Genomic DNA, 24474 nt, shown 5'->3' on the forward strand with positions numbered 1-24474 from the left:
TAGATAAGGCCTCCCTCCCTCCGGCACTGGGCGCAGGAAGGAGCTGAAGAACCTCAGGGGAGCTTCTCTCTCCCCCCTTACCTCCTCACCTTCTCACACTAGAGGGATTTCTTCACCCTCTGCCACCAGGAGGGGGGCTGGGTAAGATCAGAGGAGCTTTTGTCTTCCTTACCTCCTCATCCTCTGGCACTGGGGGAAGGGAGGGGCTGGGGGAGCGCCCCCTCTCCCGCACTGAGGGGTTGTTCCTCATCCAGGCTCGGCAAATGGGGTACAGAGGTGTGCTCTCACTGAACTGTGCTAGATCCACACTGCGGTCAAACAGCTTTATAATGTATGTGTCTGGAGAAAAGGAGAAAAGGAAAATTGGCTCTTATGTGCTAATTTTCATTCCTATAGTCCCACAAATCAGTTGACACACATGGGGTTTTCTCCCCTACCAGCAGATGGAGACAGAGGAGAAAAGCTTTACTGAGACTGTTACTTAAGACAATGTGCCTCCTGCAGACCCCTCAGTATTTCACTGTACCCAATCCAAGATATAATTGAATTATAACAATATCCCCACTACCAACCGAGCAGGAGAAATGGCATGGTCCCTAAAGCTGAACCCTTTAAACCATAGGAGATTGACACTATTCAATACAGCTAAAAAACTTACTATATACATACAGAATAAAGCAGTCTTTCCAGAGAGGGCAGGGCTCTGGCCTGATCTCTGGGACTACAGAAACAAAAATTAGCAGGTAAGAACCAAAATTTATCTTTCTTGAGATTCCCCCAGCTCAATCCAGCCACATTGGATGTAACCAAGCACCTGTAAACTGGTCGGGAACCTGAAAGATTGGCACACACTCCCCAAAACCCACCACTTCCAGTGCCTGGACATTAAGCCGGTAACGTGTTGTAAAACTGTGGAGCGAAGTCCAGTTTATTGCTCGACAGATCTCCTGCGGGAAAACCAGCTGACATTCTGCCCAGGACACCATCTGTGCCCACAGACTCACCAGAATCAGATTTCCTTATAAATGTAAGCAGACGCAATGGCCTCTTTTAGCCAATATGCAACAGTAGCCTTTGAAGCCTCGCTCCCTTACTCGCTCCACCAAACACAAAGAACAAGTGCTCCGTTCTTCTAAAACTGTTGATGACCTTCAGCTAGTGCTGCAGAATGCGATGCACATCCAACAAATAAGATCTTGCGCATGCAAATTCAAAGAATCCAAATCCCGAAAAGCTGGAAGTTCTACTGGGTGACTGAGATGAAATGAAATCACTTTTGTCAAAAAGGAAGGCACTGTATGTAAAGCCACCTCAGAGGAGTCCCTATAAAACACCTTCTGAAATCTGCCTAGCTGAACATATCGCCACTAGAAAGACCACCTTCAGAGTAAGGTCCTTAAACGATGCCTTCCACAACAGTTCAAAGGGAGAACTACAAAGAGCCCTCAAAACCAAATTCAGGTTCCACAAGGGAACACCAACCTTAGCGGAGGCCGCAGATGTTTCACACCTCGAAGGAACTGAACTACATCCGTGTGGCAAGGCCAGGGATAATCCCTGCAATTTACTCCGAAAAAAGCCCAAGGCTGCTATTTGTACCAAGAGGGAGTTGTATGCTGGCCCTTTTGCCAGGCCTTCCTGCAAAAAGCTGAGAAACCAATGCTCGAAGAGGAAAAACCCTTCCCCGAAACATCACATCTCAAACACCTTCCACACCAGGACATAAGCCAAAGATGTGGACAGTCTCCAAGCTTGCAGTAATGTCATAATGATCTCCTTCAAATATCCTTTCAATTGCAAGCACTTCCTTTCAAAAGCCAAGCTATGAGACAAAAGTGAGCTAAACTGCAGGAGGACCTTGCAAGACTGGAAGATTGGGCATCCAAATGGCAGAGGAAATTTAACATGGACAAGTGCAAAGTGATGCATATAGGGAAAAATAACCCATGCTGTAATTACACAATTTAGGTTCTATCTTAGGAGTTACCACCCAGGAAAAAGATCTGGGCGTCATAGTGGATAATACATTGAGAGAGTCAGCCTAGTGTGCTGTGCCGATCAAGAAAGCAAACAGAATGTTAGGAATTATTAAAAAGGGAATGGAAAATAAAACGGAGGATGTCACAATGCCCCTGTAATTGCTCCAGGCTGAGACCGCACCTTGAATACTGTGTGCAGTTCTGGTCACCGCATCTCAAAAAGGATATAGCTGCACTGGAGAAAGTGCAGAGAAGGGTGACCAGAATGATAAGGGGCATGGAAGTTAGGGCTGTTCAGTTTGGAGAAGAAACGACTGAAGGGGGATATGAGAGAAATCTACAAAAACATGACAAGACTTGAACAAGTTAATGTAAATCGGTTATTTACTCTCTCAGATAATAGAAGGACCAGGGGGTACCCCATGAAGTTAGCAAGTAGCTCATTTAAAACAAATCGAAGAAAATTGTTTTTCACTTAGCGCACAGTTAAGCTCTGAGGATATGGTTAGAGCAGTTAGTGTAACTGGGTTTAAAAAAAGGTTTGGATATGTTCCTAGAAGATAAATCCATAAACTGCTATGATGGTAATTAATAAGCAATAGTGCTTGTGATCTATCTAATGTTTGGGGTACTTGCCAGGTACCTATGACTTGGATTGACCATTGTTGGAAACAGGATGCTGGACTTGATGGACCCTTGGTCTGATTCAGTATGGCATATCATATTCTTTTTTTCAGATAAACATCAGTAATAACATTATCTCAGCGTTGATTGTGGTTACTGTATATTACACACGATTGTGGGCGTGACCAAACAAGTAATCTGCCCCTAAAGAGCAATATACAAGAAAAAAAAAATCAAATTATGTCAGAATTACACGGGGCCATAAGCTAGAACAGAGACAGAAAGTTCACTAACTCTACCCCCAGCAACCGGTGAAACAAACAGATGTCTCCCTCCACACCTCCCCCCCAAGCTCTCCCTCCCTCCCTCCTGCCCCTATTTTAGAAACCAGGGTTTGAGCTGTAGGAGGCCATATCAAAAAATGGGATAAACAGATGGAATAATCAGAAGGGCAAACGAGATCCAGCCCACCCAATACTAAAGAGACAGTCAGTGTTTGATCAAGTAAGGGAAAGTGATTTCTGGGATTTACAGAATATTCAGCATATTCCTCCTAGTAGGGGATAGATATTCCTGAAAGCCCGACCAGATACGTAACATTCCTGCAAATCCATTTTTTGAACTATTCCGGGCAATTAGGTATTCCTGCAAGAAGAGATTCAACATTTTCTGAAACCAATGTTCCACCCTAGGACTATGCGATTCCAACCACTCCGTTAATATCACTTTCTTACCCACCAAACCTGCTTTGGAAATGAATAAAATCATCTCTGCATTCCCACTAAAGCCCTCCACTTTAGGAATCCCAAACAACCACAGATTTGGATCCAAGGGTACGTTTCCCCCCACCGAATGAGAGCACATTTGTGACCAACTTGCCCCCAAAAAGGCCGAGATTACTGGACAATCCCAAAAACAGCGAGAAAATGTGCCAAAGGAAAATTAGTTTCTTACCTGATAATTTTCGTTCCTGTAGTACCAAGGATCAGTCCAGGACACCTGGGTTGTGACTCCGCACCAGTAGATGGAGACAGACTAAAACTTGTGGGCGGAGCATATATGCCCCTGTGCCAGTCACAGCCCCTCAGTCATACGTAATGTCAAAGTAGACAAAAGCCAAAAGGCAACCATAGCTAACCATACAACTTGGTAGGGAAAAGAAAACCAACACCCCTACAGGAACCAGACTCCCCAACCGGGAGAGCGAATGGATCAGCGTACTGAAAAACACAATAATGAGCGGACTCTCCGTTACTATAACGCAACACTGCGGGCGGGATCCTGGACTGATCCTTGGTACTACAGGAACGAAAATTATCAGGTAAGAAACTAATTTTCCTTTCCCTGTACGTACCAGGATCAGTCCAGGACACCTGGGATGTACCAGAGCTAACTTACCGAGGGTGGGAAGCAGAGAGTCCCGCTCGGAGTACCCTCTCTCCAAAACCCCCAGCTTCAGTAGCCTGAACATCCAACCGGCAATGTTTAATGAAGGTATGCAACGACTTCCAGGTATCCGCCCTGCAAAGCGTGTCGAATGAGCCCGAAGACCCACCGGCGGCGATTTTCCGCGCAGAATGTACGCAGAACCAATGGCTTCCTTGAGCCAACGGGCAATTGTCGTGCGGGACGCCGCAGCACCTTTCTTTGGACCCGAAGTTAACACAAACAGATGATCCGTCACCCGAAACGGATTAGTAACCTCCAGATAGCGAAGCCGGGACCTCCGCACATCTAGTTTTCTCAAGTCTTTTGTTTTCGGGTCCGAAGACTCCGCAACCGAGAAAGCGGGAAGTTCAATTGACTGATTCAAATGGAACGACGACACGACCTTAGGAAGGAAGGAGGTAACCGTCCGCAAGGAGACCACCGAATCGGAGATGCGCAAGAAGGTCTCCCTACAGGACAACGCCTGTAATTCTGAAAACACGACGGGCCGATGCACTCGCCACTAGGAATACGGTCTTCAAGGTGAAATCCTTGAGCGTAGAACGTTTCAGGGGCTCAAAACGGCACTGAGCATAAGGCTGAGAGTACCCAGTTGAGGTTCCAAGACGGGCAAGGGGGCCGCAACGGAGGACGGAGGTGCTTAGCCCCCCTAAGAAAACGGGAGATATCCGGGTGGAGAGCCAGAGAGATCCCCCGGACCTTACCACGCAAACAGCCAAGCGCCGCCACTTGAACCCGAAGGGAATTACACGCTAAACCTTCGGCGAGCCCCGCCTGGAAAAAAAAAAAAAAAAGCCAGAATATCGGGAATAGAAGCGGAAGTGGGGTCTAGGCCCCACTCCATGCACCATTCCTCAAAAACTACCCAGACCCGAACATAAGCTAGGGACGTAGACTGTTTTCTGGATCTCAGCAACGTAGCAACGACCGCATCCGAATAGCCTTTTCTCTTCAACCGATACCTCTCAAAAACCATGCTGCGAGACAAAAGTGAGCCACATCCTCCAAACAGACGGGGCCCTGACGAAGGAACCCCGGGAATCCCTGTAGACGAAGGGGTGCGGCCACTGACAGCTGGACCAGGTCCGCAAACCACGGACGGCGTGGCCACTCCGGCGCCACCATGATCACATTGGATGGATGCAATTCTATGCGCCGTAGGATCTTTCCGATCATGGGCCACGGTGGGAACACATAGAGAAGCACATCCACCGGCCAGGGAAGCACCAACGCGTCGACTCCTTCTGCTCCCCTTTCGCGACGTCGACTGTAAAATCGCGGAGCCTTCGCGTCGTGCCAGGTGGCCATCAGATCCATGTGGGGCATTCCCCAAGTCCGGCGAATGAAGAGAAACGCCTCGACCGCCAACTCCCACTCTCCGGGATCCAAGCGGTGACGACTGAGAAAATCCGCCTGGACGTTGTCGATTCCCACTATGTGGGAAGCCACGAGATGGCTGAGATGCCGTTCTGCCCAGAGCATCAAGAGCCGCGCCTCCTCCGCCACTAGAGGACTTCTTGTCCCTCCCTGGCGATTGATGTAAGCCACGGTGGTAGCGTTGTCCGACCATACCCGGACCGCCTGTCCGCGCACGAGGGGTAGAAAAGCTTGCAGCGCCAGACGGACCGCTCTGGTCTCCAGCCGGTTGATAGACCACCGGGTCTGCGACTCTGACCACAGACCCTGAACCGACTTCCAGCTCAGGCTGGATCGCGCCTGCCCCTCGAGAGGTAGAGGTAGATAGAAATCCTCGGAAACCGGTTTCCAGCGGGAAAGCAATGAGGACTGCAGCGGCCATAGATGAGCGAACGCCCAAGGGACTAACGCCAGCTTGGATGCCATAGACCCCAGAACCGTCAGGTAATCGCAGACTCGTGGCCGGTGTAGCGACAAAAAACGTAGCACCTGAGACTGCAGTTTGCATATCCGGTCCTGCGAGAGAATCACACTGCCTCGCTACGTGTCGAACAGGGCTCCAAGATATTCCAAGGACTGAGAGGGTTCGAGATAACTCTTGTTGAAGTTGACCACCCAGCCCAGGGACTGCAAGATCTGTAACACCCTGGCCACCGCCTGCCGACACAGACTCTGAGACTTCGCCCGGCTCAGCCAATCGTCGAGGTAAGGGTGAACCAGCAGGCCTTCCCGCCGCAACTGCGCCGCCACGACCACCATCACTTTCGTGAATGTCCGAGGCGCTGTCGCCAGGCCGAACGGAAGCGCCCGGAACTGGAAGTGCCTGCCCAGAATGCCAAACCTCAGAAACTGCTGAAACGCTGGTTGAATTTCCACATGAAGGTATGCTTCTGTGAGATCTAGGGACGCCAGGAATTCGCCGGGACGCACTGACGCGATCACTGACCGAATGGTCTCCATTTTGAAGTGAGGGACTCGAAGGCATCTGTTGACTCCTTACAGATCCAGAATTGGGCGGAAAGTGCCGTCTCTCTTGGGGGACTAAGAAGTAAATGGAGTACCGGCCCTTGCCGTACTGAGCGGCCGGAACCGGCGAGATGGCTCCCAGTCTTTCTAGTCTTTGGATGGTATCTAGCACCGCCGCCTTCTTCTTGGGATCCTTGCAGGGTGAGACCAGGAATTTGTCCGTTGGGATGCGAGCCAAATCTAACTCGTAGCCATGTTTTATCACGTCGAGGACCCATTGATCCGATGTCACGCTGGCCCATTCCTCGAGGAATAAGGATAGACGCGTCCCCACGTTTGGAACAGCGTGCCGAGGACGCGACGAGGGATGGGCCGGCCGAACTTCATTGCGAAGGCTTGGACCCCGCACCCGACGGGGCCCCTCCTTGCCGGCCAAAACGTTTGCCCCGAAAGGACTGCTGCCACTGGGTGTACCGAGAGGAAGACGGCCTAGGGTCCAGAGGATCTTTGTGGCCTAGACTTCCTGGGCCCCCTGAACCGGGCTCTGCCTGAAAAGGAAAATCTCGACCGGGTCCTATCCTCCGGCAGCTTAAACGCTCGGTTCTCCCCCAGGTAAACCATCAAATCGTCCAACTCCTTGCCAAACAGCAATGTCCCCTTAAAAGGCAAAGCCCCGAGGTGAGCCTTGGAAGAGCCATCCGCTGCCCAATTGCGCAGCCAAAGGAGACGACGTGCCGACACCGCTGCCACCATGGACCTAGCTGAGGTGCGCAAAAGATCATGGAATGCATCCGCGCCATAGGCAATGGCCGCCTCCAATCTGTCAGCTTGGGAAGCCTCCTCTGAAGAGAGACCCGCATTCGCCTGCAGGACTTGAGTCCAGCGCAGACTAGCACGCATAGCAAAATTTGTGCAACTGGCGGCACGCACCCCTAGGGCAGAAACCACAAAAATATTTTGAGTTGAACCTCCAACGTACGGTCTTGAATATCCCGGAGGGCTGTCGCTCCCGTGACCGGGATGGTAGACCTCTTCGTGACAGCTGACACTGCCGAATCCACCTTTGGGAGTCGGAGGAGCTCTAGCGCGTCCTCCGGCAAAGGGTAAAGTTTGTCCATGGCCTTGCTGACCTTCAGACCTAACTCCGGAGTATCCCATTCCTTGAAGAGGATATCCGTGGACGAAAAAATGAAAAACGACCGCCGGCCCTGTGAATCCAATCAGAACAGGATCCATATTTGCCTCCTGGCGGACCACCACCGGAGGAGCCTCAATCCCCAGCTCCTGGAGAATGGCCGGAATGAGTGGCGACAGTTCCTCTCTGCGGAACAGACGCACCACCTTGGGGTCATCCCCGTCGACGGCCTGCGCTCCTTTACCTGTACTGGGCTGCGCCGAGCCATCTGCTGCTGCCGTCCCGGCCCCAGGCAGGGGCTCCTCGGAGGCCTCTGTGTCCACCCCGGAGGTATCTTCGGAATCCGAGTTCTGCGGCACCCCTCGGGGAAGCCGTTTGCCCCAGGCCGCTCTCTGGGTGGTCTTCGCCACCCTCCTTGCCATCTTCTTCTGCGGCGGGGACCGGTGGACCCTTGAACGCGAGGCGTCCCCCCGTCTGCGCTTGCTGCGCTTATAACGGCGCAGCAAAAGCGCCAAATCTTCAGAAAACTTGCCCGAATCCGTTGCGTCGCTTTCCGAATGCCCCCGGGACTGGGGCCCCTCTGAAGGGACCTCCACCGCTGCACCCCGCTGCGGGGAAAGCGTAGGAGGTAAAACCGAGGCCCCCACCGTTTCCCGCGAAGCTACCCGGCCGGTAGACAAAATGGCCGCCATTCCCGCGCTGACCAGGAACGGGTCAGGAGGCCTATCAGGGGGACCCCCCCCTTGCGACGGCGATCGCGCGACCCGGGAACGGGCCCCCCGAGGAGCCGCCGACGATCCCTCGTCTCCCGGGACGCAGGCCGAGCAAAGCCCGTCCCGGGAGAGACGCGCGCGCGCCGAGTCGCAGGCCCTGCACTGCGAGCCGCGCGGCCCTGCAAAAAACCGCGGGAAACCAAAGACGCGCCGAAAAGCACTGAGGGACGCCGAATAAACACAAAAATTCAACGCGGCGAAAATCGGCGACCTCCCCCCTGCCGAAGACGCCCCCCCTCGAGCGGAACGGAGCGCAACGCCAGGGAACGGAGAGCCGACTGAAAACAAAAGTAAAAACACTTTTTTTTTTTTTTTTTTTTTAAAAATAAGAAAAAAACGCTGTCCCAGGTGCTGAAAAGCCCTATGTCCTGCAGGGGTGAGTGAACCGGGCTCCCCGGTGTCACCCCTGACGCTGCTACTAGTCCAGCCGGGTCCTCAACCCTAGCAGCGGCCTCAACCTGGGGAGGGTAGTCCCCTCAGGACCTCTCAACTCCCAGGGAGGCAGGGCAACTGGGACTAGAATTAAACAAGATTAAATAAAACCCAATTTGAAGAAAAAAAACCAAGTTAGGCCTAATAAAATCAACCACAAAAGCGAACCTGACTAACCACACAGAATCAGGCCCGACAGGGCTGTGACCAGACCTGCACCACCTACTGGAGACAGAGTAAGACTGAGGGGCTGTGACTGGCACAGGGGCATATATGCTCCGCCCACAAGTTTTAGTCTGTCTCCATCTACTGGTGCGGAGTCACAACCCAGGTGTCCTGGACTGATCCTGGTACGTACAGGGAACATCAGTTTGACATTTGGGACATAGCTTAGACCTATTAGACTGGGACTGGAACGCCTTAAGGGGTGTAAAATAGGCTTGCAATAAGAATTTATTCCGTGTCTCCTGTAAAAGGATATTGCTCGTTAATTCACGAGTACAGGAGAACGTGCTTTGGAATTGCGAGAGAGCTTAAAGGCTGGCCACTCTCTGACCACTTCTGATAGAGAGCTGAGTCAGGGTCTAGACTTCCCAGGGAAAGCAGAAGTTTAGAAAAGCTAGTAATCGAAGGACACTGGTGTTGTCCCAGCTGAACTCTCTCTTGGAGGGATTTAGAGGATCCAGGTTCTCGAAAAGCATCCTGCCAACAGTGAACAAAATGTCGCAGTTGGAGGAAGGCGAAAAAAAAAAAAAAAATCGGATTGAAGTAACGAGAACTGCTCTCAGTTCCTGATACCTGAACATTACGCCCAAGGAGGCAGCAAATCATTGAGAGATGTTGGTGAGACCAAGCCTGTGCCATCTTTTAAACACTGAAGCTCCCATCCCTGGTTGAAATAATCCATTATCTGCTATGGAGGGTGATAATCTGCCCTTGTGTTATACCATCTTACACAGTAGTGACCAGGCCTTCCTGCAAGTGCTATCAAGTAGGTGGGAGCACAGATGGGTGTCCAGCTGTAGTAGGGGGTTCAAGGAAGGTATTTCATACCAGTTTAAAAGACTCACGACAGGTAAAATGAGAAGTAGCAGAAACCCAATCCCCCAAATGCCACAGTGCACATGGTAAGCTATAAAGCTGGATGCTTGGGCACCCCAGACCACTTGCATCCAGAGGTTTAATTAAAACATCCATAGGAATCCTAGCCTGTTTACCCCCTCCAAATAAAAAGCCTGAGAGCCCTTCCCAGAATTTTCTGATCATGTTTGTTAACCCAAAGGGGCGCCATTTGGTGGGTATGAGGCCATTTGGCGAGAAGTAACATCTTGAAAAGATGTATCCTACCGAGCAGGGAAAGTGGTAAGGACCTGCATCTATCCAAGGTGGTAACGGTGCTTGTGAGTAATGGATGAATATTTGTTGAATAGATGGAATCTAGGTTAACTGGAATTTTTATACCCAAGTATCTCATTTCTTTGTCCATCCGTTTCAAAGGGAATATGCCCTGTCAATGCGGTTGTACATTTCCACAAACATCTATGGCTTCAAATTTATCTTGACTGATCTTAAGCCCTGCAACCTGCCCAAAACTGTATTTGGAGATTGCGCAGAGCCCCAAGAGATTGTTCAGAACTTGTAAGACAATTAAGGACATCGTCTGCAAATGCTGCGACTTTGAAACCCTGCCCAGCTCCCATAAAGCCTTTAATTGCAGGATCCTGATCTATTTTCTTAGACGGGGGGCAATGGATAATATGTATGAAATGGGGGAGATTGGGCATCCCTGACGTACCCCTCTCTGTATTTGAATATCGTCTGAAATACACTCATTAGCCACTATCTGAGAGATTGGCCTAGTATATAGTAAAGGGAAGTAAGGATATTACCCCGAAATCCAAATCTTTCAAGAACAGAAAAAAGATATCGCCAGAAAACCCAGTCAAACACTTTTTCTGAATCAAACCCTATGGCTAGGGCTGGGGTACCTCGCGTCCTACAAATCTGCATAGCTTAAGAAGCTTGATTTTATGAGAATTGGCCTCTCTCTCCTTTACAAACCCCACTTGATTGGAGGAAATTAACCTGCGGAGAAGGGAGTTAAGCCTTTCCGCCAGTATCTTAGCCAGCAATTTCAGGTCACAATTTAAGAGCGAGATGGGATGATAAGAGGATGGCAATAATAAATCTTTGCCAGTTTTCAGTAAATCAATGATATGAGCTTGGTTGAAAGCCTCTGGAAAGGAACCCCTTGTGATCCCATCTGAGTAAAACCTGGTAAGAGGGACTAGAATCTGCAAGCACAATATTTTATAAAAATTGTAGGAAAACCCATCTGGCCCCGGTGATTTGCCCGGTTTGCTGGCATTAACAGCATGCAAAAGTTCAAAAGTTTGAATCAGCCGATTAAGAAAATCCAGTTGTGTTTCCGATACTGAGGGAGTGAGATATTGGCAAAGAAAGCTTCCTCTTCGATACTCCCTCCGGAGGAGTCTGCTTTATATAAATTCTCATAACACACCCAGAAAATGTCACTAATTTGCTCCTTTCAGGAGACTAGCTTCCCGTGGGAGTTCTTCATGCGTTCAATAAAGGTATTCTCCCTTGCTGAGTGCACCAGGTTAGCTAAAAGTTTCCCAGTCTTGTTCCTGAATTTAAAAAAATTATGATTCGCTACTTGTAGGAATCGTTGGGCTCTAGCATGGAGTAAGGCTTTGAGGCGTCCCAGAATATTATTATAAGCATCTCTATGACTGTCATTAGAGCTTCCAATCATATCTGTTTTACACACTTTAAGTTGGGCCTCCAGCTGAAGAATGGTTTTGTTTAACCGTCTGAACCTAGAGATTAGGTAGGTGATGATTTCTCCCCGCAAGTCTAACTTCCCTGATTCCCAGAATAATTGGGGGTTGTTAAGGTGTTGCTGAGTATGAAACACAAATGCTTGCCATTTTTCCCGAAGAAATTGTTGAAACCCCGAGTCATCCTTCAAATAAGCGGGGAATCTCCATATCCTGATCCCTAGACTCCCATTAGCAAAGGTAATGTCCACTGAAACTGGTGAATGATCAGAGACTGCAGGGGAATCAATAGCTACTTGGGAAATAGAGAAAAAAAGACCAGGAAACTAATAATACAGGAAAGAGGTGAATGAGCCCATGAGATATGTATAAGTTCTTTTCCTCGGGGTGCAAGGTTCTCTGGACATCAAGCTGCCCCAGATGCTGGCACAGGAAAGCCACTCCCCCTTGTCCTGAATGCTACATCTGCCCTTGGTAGGGGGACATTTGTCTATGGATGGGTTGTGCGGACAGTTGCAATTACCACCAGAAATAGATTACCCTGTTATGTTAGCTAACAACAGATTCAGAACTCTGATAAAGAAGCTGTGGGAATACTCATCTGGAGCACAGATGTTACATTTAGTCATCTCTAGCCCATTCCAAACTCCAATGAAAACAATTCATCTAACCTCCAGATCTGAGATGTTTTTAATGGTACAAAAGTTGGTGGATTTGTTAACCAAAATAGCATCACCTTTTCCCCCCTCTTGCCTCAGAATATACACAATTGCCCACCCATTCTCTTCTCAGCTTCCCACTCTACTCCAGAAAGACGAGTTTCTTGAATACAAGAAATACCACGGGATCTCTTCAGATGTTGCAGCATTTTCTTCATTTTAATGGGAGAACCTAACCTATTAACGTCCCAGTAAATCAGCTTGTTCATGACTCACCCGGAGTGCGAAATCCCCAAAGGCCAAACAAACTTCTATAAAACCATGACAGGCCCCCAGCGTAGCCTCCTACAGAAGATCCACGTAAGAGAAGGCCAGAGAGAGAAAAAGACAAAAAATCCCCCTCTTCAACAATCACCCACGTACAGCCTTCCCTGGTAACTATGGAAAGAACAGTAAAACGGAGATTCCCCTCCATATCCATCGAAAGGGAAACTGATCTCTTCCCCTCCCTATATCTCGCTTTACCCTTCTGACTGCACAACATGAAATCCCTCCAAACTCCCACATCCCAAATCCTGAACAGAGCCCTTGAGAATGGTCATGGCTTCGAGTGGAGTGCCATAAGCTCCAGAGGAGAAAAAAAACCTGAAACCCACTCCGGCTGGGTCAGTGCACCAAGAGCATCCACGTGTCCCAATGACAATCTGTGCGCTTAACTTCTTAGAACTTCATGTGAAGGTATCGCACATGCTCAATATGCCATCGATATTCAGCAGCCAGAGTCATTTAGGTAGGGCATCCACAAAACTTTGCACCTCGGCTGGCGAATCCAAGAATTTTATCCGGCCTTCTTGCCACAGCTTGAGCTTAGCTGGAAATTGCAGGGAAAACCGGATTTGCATGTTAAACAAGCGAGAGCAAACTGGAGAGAATCCTCTACGAAGCGCTGACACTTTCGCCGAGTAATCCTGAAAGATACGCACCCTTTGGGAATTAAAAGATCTCGGTGTTCTTCCTGTATGCCTGGCATATCATCTGTTTATGGGCAAAAGTTCAACACTTTAGCTATTACAATATGCGGTCTTGTGTCTGAATCCTTCCGGGCTCCAAGATGGCGAGTCCTTTCTATGCAGAGTTTCCCTGCCAGCTCAGTTAGGTTCAAGACCTTGGGGAGCCAGGATTCCCCCAATCATCCTTGGAACCTGAATGGCCACTGTTCCTGTACTGCCGGGAAGCACCGTCTTTGCGGCCTCTGCCGAACGGGTGGATTTCTTGCCCACACCCGCCAACCCAATTGACTTCGAACTTCCTTCCCATCCATGTGTGCTCCTCTTGCACAGTCCCACTACGTTTACGTGTGCTTTCTGTTCCAGATAGACCCAGCGTTTCCTGTGCTCAGCCACCATGTGCGCCCAAAATGGACGGTCAGCCTGGATGTCCTGTGTAATATTAGGCATCCCTGGCCTTTGCGTGTAAATTGTGTGCTCTTCTCAGGCCTGTTTGTCAAAATGGACGCTCTGCAAGGCTTCTACGCAGAACCTCTGAAAGCGTATGAAAAAGGCCTGCTGTGGTAACAAACGACCCCAGATCCCTCATATCCACTTGCGTTGATGCCTCTCCCCACGGCCTTGTTAACAGTCATCCCCCTCAGTGCAGTGCCTTTTTTTTTTTTTTGTCACGAAAAAAAAATAAAGCAGGAATACTTCCCTGTCTACAGTGGCTGAGAAGGGGAGAGAGCGCGCATCCTCTGTGGAGCAACGAGGGAACCAGTCCACTGGCTTTCAATCTCCTCATGTCCTCAAGCAAAGCCAAAGGAAAGGTCATCAACCCCCCCTGCTCTACTGGAGAGATGGTCCCTCACAGTTCCTAATACCCCGGGGAGCACTCCTCTTTTTTTTATTTTGAGATCTCCAGACTGAAGGTTTTATGACTCTGCCATCTGCTGGAGACAGAAAAATACTGAGGGACTGCAGGTGGCACACTGGCTTAAGTAACACAGTCTCAGTAAAGCTTTTCTTCTCTGTCTCCATCTGCTGGGAGGGGAGAAAAACCAATGCGTCCCGACTGATCTGGGGGATGCTTAGGGACAGAGAAAATAAGCCTATGGATTCAGTAACCTAATCTATAGCCCCTGTCATTAAGGTAAGCGCCCTGCTCGTTCCTGGAATAAAAAAGTATCTCTGTTTTAAGTCACTCCATTTTATAGGGCCAACCTTAAAAAGGTTAAGAACGTTTCACCAGACCTGCATCTAACGTAACTTTACAGTAAATGTTGCTAGAAAAAGCCAAATTGCCCTCCAGCCTGCCCAGAAAGGTTTTTTAGGGTTGTAACTGCTGCTCTATACATGTCACCCTAGTGCTTTATTACCATCCTAGGGATCCTTTGTATGTTTATCCCATGCCTTTTTGAATTCCAGTAATGTTTTTTTCTTTCTCAAGCTAATTGGTTAATTATGTTTCTTACTAAAGAAATGACTGGAATACCCTTGTTGTCCTTGCCCTGCCTCCCATACTGCTCTGTTAGAATAATGTTAAGGGATCCCCACTGTATCTAATCACCTATGTTAAGTGACCTTCAGAAATTCCCCGCCTTCAGTCTTATCCCAGCTCTAGTACTCACTGGGTCTCTGCTGCCCTCCTTCCGTCATGGTATCTTCCATCTCCTTCCTCTTCTTCCGGCGGTGATGGGAGAACCTTGCTGAGGGTCTGAGAAAAGGGAGGGAGAAACTGTCACGCACCACAAAAGGGAGGAACTCAAGAGGACTGCGCCAGCTCAAACAGATGGAACTATGGCAGGAAGGGCTTGGGAGGAGACATTAGTTGCTAAGCGGAGAAGAAATCATTAATAAGAGAGTGAGGTATCACATACCGCTTTCCTGCTGCAGAGGGGGAGGAATCCCTACAAAGCAAGAAAAAAAATGGGTAGAAATAGCATCATTATTGCCCCACCAAAATGAGAAATCCCCAATACTGCCCCTATCTTGAGAGCTCTCATTTCTGCCACTACCCAGCCAGATAAGAACATAAGAAGATGCCATACTGGGTCAGACCAAGGGTCCATCAAGCCCAGCATCCTGTTTCCAACAGTGGCCAATCCAGGCCATAAGAACCTGGCAAGTACCCAAAAACTAAGTCTATTCCATGTTACCGTTGCTAGTAATAGCAGTGGTTATTATCTAAGTCAAGTTAATTAATAGCAGGTGATGGACTTCTCCAAGAACTTATCCAATCCTTTTTTAAACCCAGCTATACTAACTGCACTAACCACATCCTCTGGCAACAAATTCCAGAGTTTAATTGTGCATTCAATGAAAAAGAACTTTCTCCGATTAGTTTTAAATGTGTCCCATCCTAACTTCATGGAGTGCCCCCTAGTCTTTCTATTATCTGAAAGAGTAAATAACCAATTCACATCTACCCGTTCTAGACCTCTCATGATTTTAAACATCTCTATCATATCCCCCCTCAGCCGTCGCTTCTCCAAGCTGAAAAGTCCTAACCTCTTTAGTCTTTCCTCATAGGGGAGTTGTTCCATTCCCCTTATCATTTTGGTAGCCCTTCTCTGTACCTTCTCCATCGCAATTATATCTTTTTTGAGATGCGGCGACCAGAATTGTACACAGTATTCAAGGTGCGGTCTCACCATGGAGCGATACAGAGGCATTATGACATTTTCCGTTTTATTCACCATTCCCTTTCTAATAATTCCCAACATTCTGTTTGCTTTTTTGACTGCCGCAGCACACTGTACCGACGATTTCAATGTGTTATCCACTATGACACCTAGATCTCTTTCTTGGGTTGTAGCACCTAATATAGAACCCAACATTGTGTAATTATAGCATGGGTTATTTTTCCATATATGCATCACCTTGCACTTATCCACATTAAATTTCATCTGCCATTTGGATGCCCAATTTTCCAGTCTCACAAGGTCTTCCTGCAATTTATCACAATCTGCTTGTGATTTAACTACTCTGAACAATTTTGTATCATCTGCAAATTTGATTACCTCATGCGTCGTATTTGTTTCAAGATCATTTATAAATATATTGAAAAGTATGGGTCCCAGTACAGATCCCTGAGGCACTCCACTGCCACTCCCTTCCACTGAAGAAATTGTCCATTTAATCCTACTCTGTTTCCTGTCTTTTAGCCAGTTTGTAATCCACGAAAGGACATCGCCACCTATCCCATGACTTTTTACTTTTCCTAGAAGCCTCTCATGAGGAACTTTGTCAAACGCCTTCTGAAAATCCAAATACACTACTTCTACCGGTTCACCTTTATCCACATGTTTATTAACTCCTTCAAAAAGGTGAAGCAGATTTGTGAAGCAAGACTTGCCTTGGGTAAAGCCATGCTGACTTTGTTCCATTAAATGATGTCTTTCTATATGTTCTGTGATTTTGATGTTTAGAACACTTTCCACTATTTTTCCTGGCACTGAAGTCAGGCTAACCGGTCTGTAGTTTCCCGGATCGCCCCTGGAGCCCTTTTTAAATATTGGGGTTACATTAGCCACCCTCCAGTCTTCAGGTAAAATGGATGATTTTAATAATAAATTGCAAAATGTTACTATAGGTCTGAAATCTCATTTTTTAGTTCCTTCAGAAACCTGGGGTATATACCATCTGGTCCAGGTGATTTACTACACTTCAGTTTGTCAATCAGGCCTACCACATCTTCTAGGTTCACCGTGATTTGGTTCAGTCCATCTGAATCATTACCCATGAAAACCTTCTCCAGAACGGGTATCTCCCCAACATCCTCTTCAGTAAACACCGAAGCAAAGAAATCATTTAATCTTTCCGCGATGGCCTTATCTTCTCTAAATGCCTCTTTAACCTCTCGATCATCTAACGGTCCAACTGACTCCCTCACAGTCTTTCTGCTTCAGATATATTAAAAAAAACTTTTTACTGTGAGTTTTTGCCTCTCCAGCCAACTTCTTTTCAAATTCTCTCTTAGCCTGTCTTATCAATGTCTTACATTTAACTTGCCAACGCTTATGCTTTATCCTATTTTCTTCTATTGGATCCTTCTTCCAATTTTTGAATGAAGATCTTTTGCCTAAAATAGCTTCTTTCACCTCCCCTTTTAACCATGCCAGTAATCATTTTGCCTTCCTTCCACTTTTCTTAATGTGTGGAATACCATCTGGACTGTGCTTCTAGGATGTTTTTTTTGTTTTTATTTTTTTTTAACAATGACCATGCCTCTTGCACACTTTTTTCCTTTGTAGCTGCTCCTTTCAGTTTTTTTCTAACTATTTTTCTCATTTTCTCAAAGCTTCCCTTTTGAAAGTTTAGCACCAGAGCCGTGGATTTGCTTACTGTCCCCCCTTCCAGTCATTAATTCAAATTTGATCATATTCAGACACTGGCCAAAAGATATAACAGGACACTAGGGTAGATACTGGTTAAATCGCCAACGGACTTAACTGAAACGCAATGGTCTTAACTGAAACACAGACAGACTCTACTTCTCTAGCTTACCCTACCTGATGTAATGCCTTTCATCCCTCCCCCTCCTCGCTCGTCCTATTCCCCATATTCCATTCGGTCCTCTCTACCTATCTGCCAACCTGAGATTCATAACCTCACCCTCCTCATGTCTACCCTTTCCCCCTGGTCCCACCACCTCATAGCAACATTTATCTTTCGACCTAAACTATATACTACTGCTCATCACTGCCTATGATGCTCATTCATAGTTGTTATTGTTATCTGTCTCTAGATGACATGTTTTATTTTATTTTTATTTATAACCAATTGTCAGTTACAATAACTATAACGGTTACTTATTATTTTACCCATATTCACCTGTTATTTAATGTTTTTGCTTACTTATATTTACGTATAATCTTATTTAATGTATAATCTTATTTAATGTATTTAATGTTTTTGACGACTTGTTCTATGTAACGCAACAACTGCGATTGTTTTTGTTTCATTGGAAACCGATATGATTTGACACTCTATCAAGAATGTCGGTATAAAAAAATTCTAAACAAATAAATAAATAAATATTATGATCACTATTGCCAAGTGGCCCTACCACTGTTACCTCTCTCACCAAATCCTGTTGGCCACTGAGAATTAGATCTAAAATTGCTCCCTCTCTCGTCTGTTCCTGAACCAATTGCTCCATAAAAAGGAAAATTGGTTCATACCTAATTTTCGTTCCTGTAATACCACAGATCAGTCTAGACCAGTGGGTTATGCACTCCCACCAGCAGATGGAGTCATAGAGTAAAGCTTCGAGACACTGGTATCCCAAGTGTGCCACCTGCAGCTCATCAGTATTTATCGATACCCAAGCAAAATATAATTGCCAAAAAGCAAAATATTATAGAATCATTCTGATAGATTCCCTATGTACAGCAGCTAACTGTTAGGAAATCAGTCTTTCGGCAATAGCACTCGGGCGGGATTCTGGACTGATCTGTGGTAATACAGGAACGAAAATTAGCAGGTAAGAACCAAATTTTCCTTTCCTGTACATACCCAGATCAGTCCAGACCAGTGGGATGTACCAAAGCCACAATTCACTGGGAGGGAACCCGAAAGACCCGCGCTCCAAAGACGCTCTCCCCAAAAAGCGCTTGGTCCGGATCCCTAAACATTCCAGACGATAATGCCTTGTGAAGGTATGCAGGGAAGACCAGACTGCGGCTCTGCAAATCTCCTCGGGCGACAACAACTGACACTCCGCTCAAGAAGCCGCTTGTGCTCTCGAGTGAGCTTTCAAACCAGTTGGGACTGGGCGACCCTTCCCGATGTAGGCCAAGCAAATTGTTTCCTTCAGCCAGCGAGCCAAGGATGCCTAAGATGCCTTTTCACCCTTCTTCGGACCTCCAACGAGCACAAAAAGGTGATCCGATTTTCGAAAAGAGTTAGTGACCTTCAAATACCGAAGGAGAACCCGGCAGACATCTAACAGATAAAGATCTCTTCCCATAGCGGGGTCACAAGTCCAATTAGGGAATCCGGGTAACTCCATGGACTGATTAACATGAAAGGCAGACACCACCTTCAGCAAAAAGGAAGGGACCGTGTGCAGGGACACCCTATCAGCCGAGATGCAAAGAAAGAGATCCCTACAGGAAAGAGCCTGCAATTCTGAAATACGCCTCGCAGAACAGATGGCCACCAAGAACACAGTCTTCAAGGTGAGGTCCATTAAGGAAGCGTGACCCAGAGGCTCAAAAGGGGGATCACGAAGCGCCCTCAACACTAAATTGAGATTCTACTCCAGGCATAACTTATGAAGAGGAGGATGAAGGTGCTTCACCCCTTTCACAAAACGGACAATGTCCACGTGACTGGCTAGAGGTCTGCCACCTACCCGCCCTAGGAGACATCTCAGGGCCAAAATCTGAACACGCAGGGAATTATAAGCCAAACCTTTAGATAATCCCTGCTGCAAAAACCCCAAGACTTGAGGAATGGTCACAGACAATGGCACCACACTCTGCTGACCTCACCAGACTTCAAACACCTTCCACACTTGACACGCCATAGACGTCGAGGGCTGTCTGGAATGAAGCAAGGTAGAAAACACCTGTTCCGAATAACCTTTCATCCATAACCGCTGCCTCCTGATCCGAAAAAAAATGGGCCCTTGTCGCAGGAGGTTTGGCAGATGAACTAGGCGTCGCGGGCTGTCTGGTCGCCAACCATCCCAGGTCCGGAAACTTCGGCCACCGCAGCCATTCCGGTGCCACCAGAATTACCAAACTGGGATGGACCTCTATGCGCTGGAGAACGAGCCCGATCAGGAGCCATAGAGGAAAGGCATACAGGAGGATTCTTGTTGGCCACGCGCAGACTAGGGAGACTACTCATACCGCCCCGATTTTCTTCTTTTGGCTGAAGAACCGGTCCTTCTCGGCATTGACATGGGTCACCATGAGGTCCAGTTGGGGAACTCACCATCGGGCACAAATGTGATTCCAACCCTCCTGGGATAGTTCGCACTCCCCAGGATCCAGCTGTTGACGACTGAGGAAGTCTGCCTGCACGTTGTCCATGCCTGCCAGATGAAGCTTGGCCCAAGCGAAGAGGAGGTGTGCTTCCTGTGCCATGTCTGGACTCCTGGTTCCTCCCTGGCAGTTGAGATATGCCACCGTGGTGGTGCTGTCCAAGAAGACTCGAACCATTCTCCCCTGCACCAGGGACTGGAATGCTAAAAACGCTTTGCGAACTGCCCTTGTCTCTAGGCGATTGATAGACTATGACCATTCGGGTAAAGACCAGGTTCCCTGCACTGCATGACTGAAGCACACTGCTCCCCAGCCTTGAAGGCTCGCATCCGTTGTCACAATCACCCAATCCGGGACTTCGAGGGGCATCCCCTTCTGTAAATTGTCTTCCAACAGCCACCATTGCAGGCTGGACCTGATTCGCTGCAACAAAGACAGGGAAAACTGGTATTGCTCAGACACTAGGTTCCACCATGACAGTAGATCTCTCTGCAACAGTCTCAGGTGAGCGAAGGCCCAAGGCACCAATTCCAACGTCGAACCCACGAACCCCAGAACTTGTAGGTAATCCAACACTCTGGGAATTGGAAGCTGTAACAAGAGATGCACTTGTTGCTGCAATTTGTACATCCTGTCGTTCGTGAAAAACACCCTGCCCTGGAGGGTTTTGAAATGACCTCCCAAATTCTCCAGACACTGTGACGGAGTCAGACGACTTTTCGCTTCGTTGATTACCCAGCCTAAGGACTGGAGACAATGGATCACACAAAGAACCATCCGCTCGCCTTCCTCTTCCAACTTGGCTCGAATCAGCCAATCTTCGAGGTAAGGATGGACTGTTATCCCTTCCTTCCAGAGGTTGCCACCACCACGACCATTACCTTGGAAAAGGTGCGCAGGGCTGTCTCCAGTCCGAAGGGCAACACCCGGAACTGAAAATGCTGACCCAAGATCTTGAATCGTAGGAATCTCTGGTGAGTGCTGCAAATCGGGATGTGTAGATAAGCCTCGGTGAGATCCAAGGAGGCAAGGAACTCTCCCTTTCGAACCGCTGCAATGACTGTTTGAAGTGTTTCCATTTGAAAACGGGGCACCATCAAGCAGCGATTCACTTTCTGTAGGTCCAGGATGGGTCAGAAAGTGTCCTCCTGTTTGGGAACCACAAAATAAAACAGTGTCCCCTCCCCCATTCCTCGGACGGCACGAGGAAGAGCGCCTTCAGGGTCAGCAATCTTTGTAGAGTGTCTTCTATTAGGGCTTGCTTGTTGCGGGAAAACGCATCGCGATTCCACAAAGGCCGGCATGAGAGGTCAAGAAAATTCTAAGGCGTAACCTTCTTTTACCACCTCCAACACCCAATGATCGGAAGTGATCCTGGCCCATTCCTTGTAAAATTGGGACAACCTGCTCCTGATCATCCCGTCCGAGGAGTGGAGGCCTGATTTCATTGGGCAGGCTTCCCAGTTCCGGTTCCCTGACCGAAACTACCTCTAGCAGGACGACTGGAGCCGCGAAAGGACTGTGTACGGGAAGAAGTCTGTCTGGAACCAGAGGGTGGAACACTCCTCCCGACCTGCTTTTTTGGAAATCCTGAAAACGGGATCGAGGACTGAATGATTTCCTGTAGGGCTTTCCATCTTCCGGCAGTTTATTGCCCTTGGAATCCCCCAGAGATTTCATCAGCTGATCCAAATCCTCTCCAAACAGCAACTTCCCTCGAAAAAGCAGATTGCACAGTTGCGACTTGGAGGAAGCATCTGCTGCCCAATTGTGGAGCCATAGGAGCCGCCACCGAGGAGACCATAGTCTGAGCCACCGGACGCACTAAATTATATAAGGCATACGCCACATATGCTACTGCCGCCTCCAGACGAGCCGCCTGAGAAGCTGACAAAGTCCCAGAAGACAATGGGTCCTTCGGTTTTTGAATCCAACAAACACGCTCTTTGCATTTTGCTGGCACACACCTCCCGAAGTCCTAAGGAGGAGACCTCGAACACCTGCTTCAGATGCAGCTCCAGCTTGCGGTCCTGCACATCTGAGAGCAGCTGCTCCTGCTACTGGAATGGTCGTTTTCTTGGTCACCGCTGATACAGCCGCATCCACCTTAGGTACCCTGAGGTGTTCTAAATGTTCCTCCATTAGCAGGTAGAGTTTTTGCATTGGCCGGAAGACCTTAAACCCTGCCTCTGGGGATTCCCACTCCCAGCTAATGAGCTTTTGAATCTTCTTTGGGATGGGAAAAGCACTAGGTGGACCCCGGAGACCGTCCAGGACTGGGTTCACTCCCTCGCTGTCGGAATCTTCCAGCGAGGGTCTCACCCCCAATTCCTCAAGCACCTGGGGAATAAGGGGGCGCTATTCCTCCCTCTTAAACAGCCTGACTACGCAGGGGTTGTCCCCCTCCACACTAGGTTCTACTGGATCCTGATTGTAGTCGCCTATATCTACGTCTGGAGGGACCTCACCCTGATCTGTAGCAGTGTCCCTCGGGGGCGGAGTGGAATCATTCCCCTGCTGGTCGACCTTGCCCACTAGATCCTCCTGAGCCAAAGTTGCCTGGGACGGACGACCGTGAGTTTGCAGATGGGGATGCTTGGGAACTCCCACGCTCCCATCCTGGGCTCTGCGCTTCGTGGGTTTCCGAGCCAGAAATGCTTCATACACGAGCAGCATAAATTCCGGTGAAAATCTCCCCTGTCCTGTCTCGTCACTGCTAGAATCAGTGTCTGTGTCTCTCGAATCCTCTGGTCTCGGAGTCTGCGCAGTGGGGGATAGCGGAGGAGGGTCATCCTGGGAGACCTTTTCCACAGGGTGTTCAGTGGGGGTTGGGCTCCTTCCATTAGACCCAGCCGCCGAGCCTGACCTGGCTGCAGACTTTTAGGTTTGGTCCTCTTGTCTGAGGTCCCTTCTCCAGGGGGTCTGCCTGGCTCTGCACTACCGGGCAGACTGATTTACCCCGGGAGCCGCGGTGAACAGGGAGCTTGGAGCTGTTTTTTTTTTTTTACACAATGATAACTTCTAGTAACAGAAAAAAATAAAGCCTAAGCTAAGAATAATAGAAAAAAATCCCCAAAGGGGCTATTTTCCTGTACCGCAGTCACTGAGGGGGAGCCTTCGGGTTGCAGAGGGAGCCAGTCCCCTGGCTATCAGGGGACCGGGAACCACACGGGCTCTACCTGAGGGATGGCCCAGACACTGAACCTAGCACCTCAGGGAGCAAGAAAAATCGTTCTCACATAGAGCTTTGCTCTCTGACTCCATCTGCTGGTGGGAGTGCATAACCCATTGGCCTGGACTGATTTGGGTATGTACAGGAACTGTCATTTATTCCAGCCAGGAAGTTTCTCTCTCTAGCATGTCCCGATGATACATTTACCTAGTCAATATTGGGGTAATTGAAATCTCCATTACCGTACTACCAATTTGGTTAGCTTCCCGAATTTCTTTTAGCATTTCACTGTCCGTCTCACCATCCTGGCCAGGTGGACGGTAGTATACCCCTATCACTAAAGTCTTCCCTGACACACAAGGGATTTATACCCATAAAGATTCGATTTAGACTCTGGCAGGATCCTTATGCTGTTGGACTCTATGCCATCCTGGACATAAAGTGCCACACCCTCATCAAGTGCTCCTCCCTATCATTTTAATATAATTTGTACCCCGGTATAGCACTGTCCCATTGCTTGTCCTCCTTCCACCAGGTCTCTGAGATGCCAATTAAGTCTATGTCATCATTCACTGCTATACATTCTAATTCTCCCATCTTACTTCTTAGACTTCTGGCATACAGACATTTCAAAGTGTGTTTTTTGTTTGCATTAACCCCTGTTTTTCAGTTGACAGGGATCATTTGGAATCTTTTAGCTCAGGTAATTCTTTACTTATAGGCACATGGACTACGTTTGCTTTTATTTGAACCTCTCTATTGGGATGCTCTAACTCTCCTGCTTCATTAGTATCCTTCAAAAATACCTGCCTCCAAACCATGTACTGCTGAGCGACTGTCAACTTCCCCTTTGTTCTAGTTTAAAAGCTGCTCTATCTCCTTTTTAAAGGTTAGCGCCAACATCCTAGTTCCATCCTGATTAAGGTGGAGCCCATCCCTTCGGAAGAGACTCCCCCTTCCCCAAAAGGTTCCCCAGTTCCTAACAAAACTGAATCCATCTTCCTTGCACCATCGTCTCATCCACGCATTGAGACTCCGGAGCTCTGCCTGCCTCTGGGGACCTGCGCGTGGAACAGGGAGC

At 48.3% G+C, this 24474-nt stretch overlaps 1 protein-coding gene across 3 annotated transcripts in view; it reads right to left on the reverse strand.

The window, feature by feature from the left end:
* Window positions 1-24474, reverse strand: part of LIN37 (lin-37 DREAM MuvB core complex component) — a 42806-nt gene that overhangs the window by 12365 nt on the left and 5967 nt on the right. For all 3 annotated transcript variants that reach the window (XM_029576167.1, XM_029576168.1, XM_029576166.1), the window contains 3 exons: window positions 15104-15133; window positions 14855-14940; window positions 173-339 (listed from right to left, as the gene is read on the reverse strand). In XM_029576167.1, the coding sequence (XP_029432027.1) occupies window positions 173-339; window positions 14855-14940; window positions 15104-15133 (283 nt within the window). The remainder of the gene's footprint in view (window positions 1-172; window positions 340-14854; window positions 14941-15103; window positions 15134-24474) is intronic.

Source organism: Rhinatrema bivittatum, chromosome 14, assembly GCF_901001135.1.
Source record: "Rhinatrema bivittatum chromosome 14, aRhiBiv1.1, whole genome shotgun sequence".
NCBI classification, from domain to species: Eukaryota; Metazoa; Chordata; class Amphibia; order Gymnophiona; family Rhinatrematidae; genus Rhinatrema; species Rhinatrema bivittatum.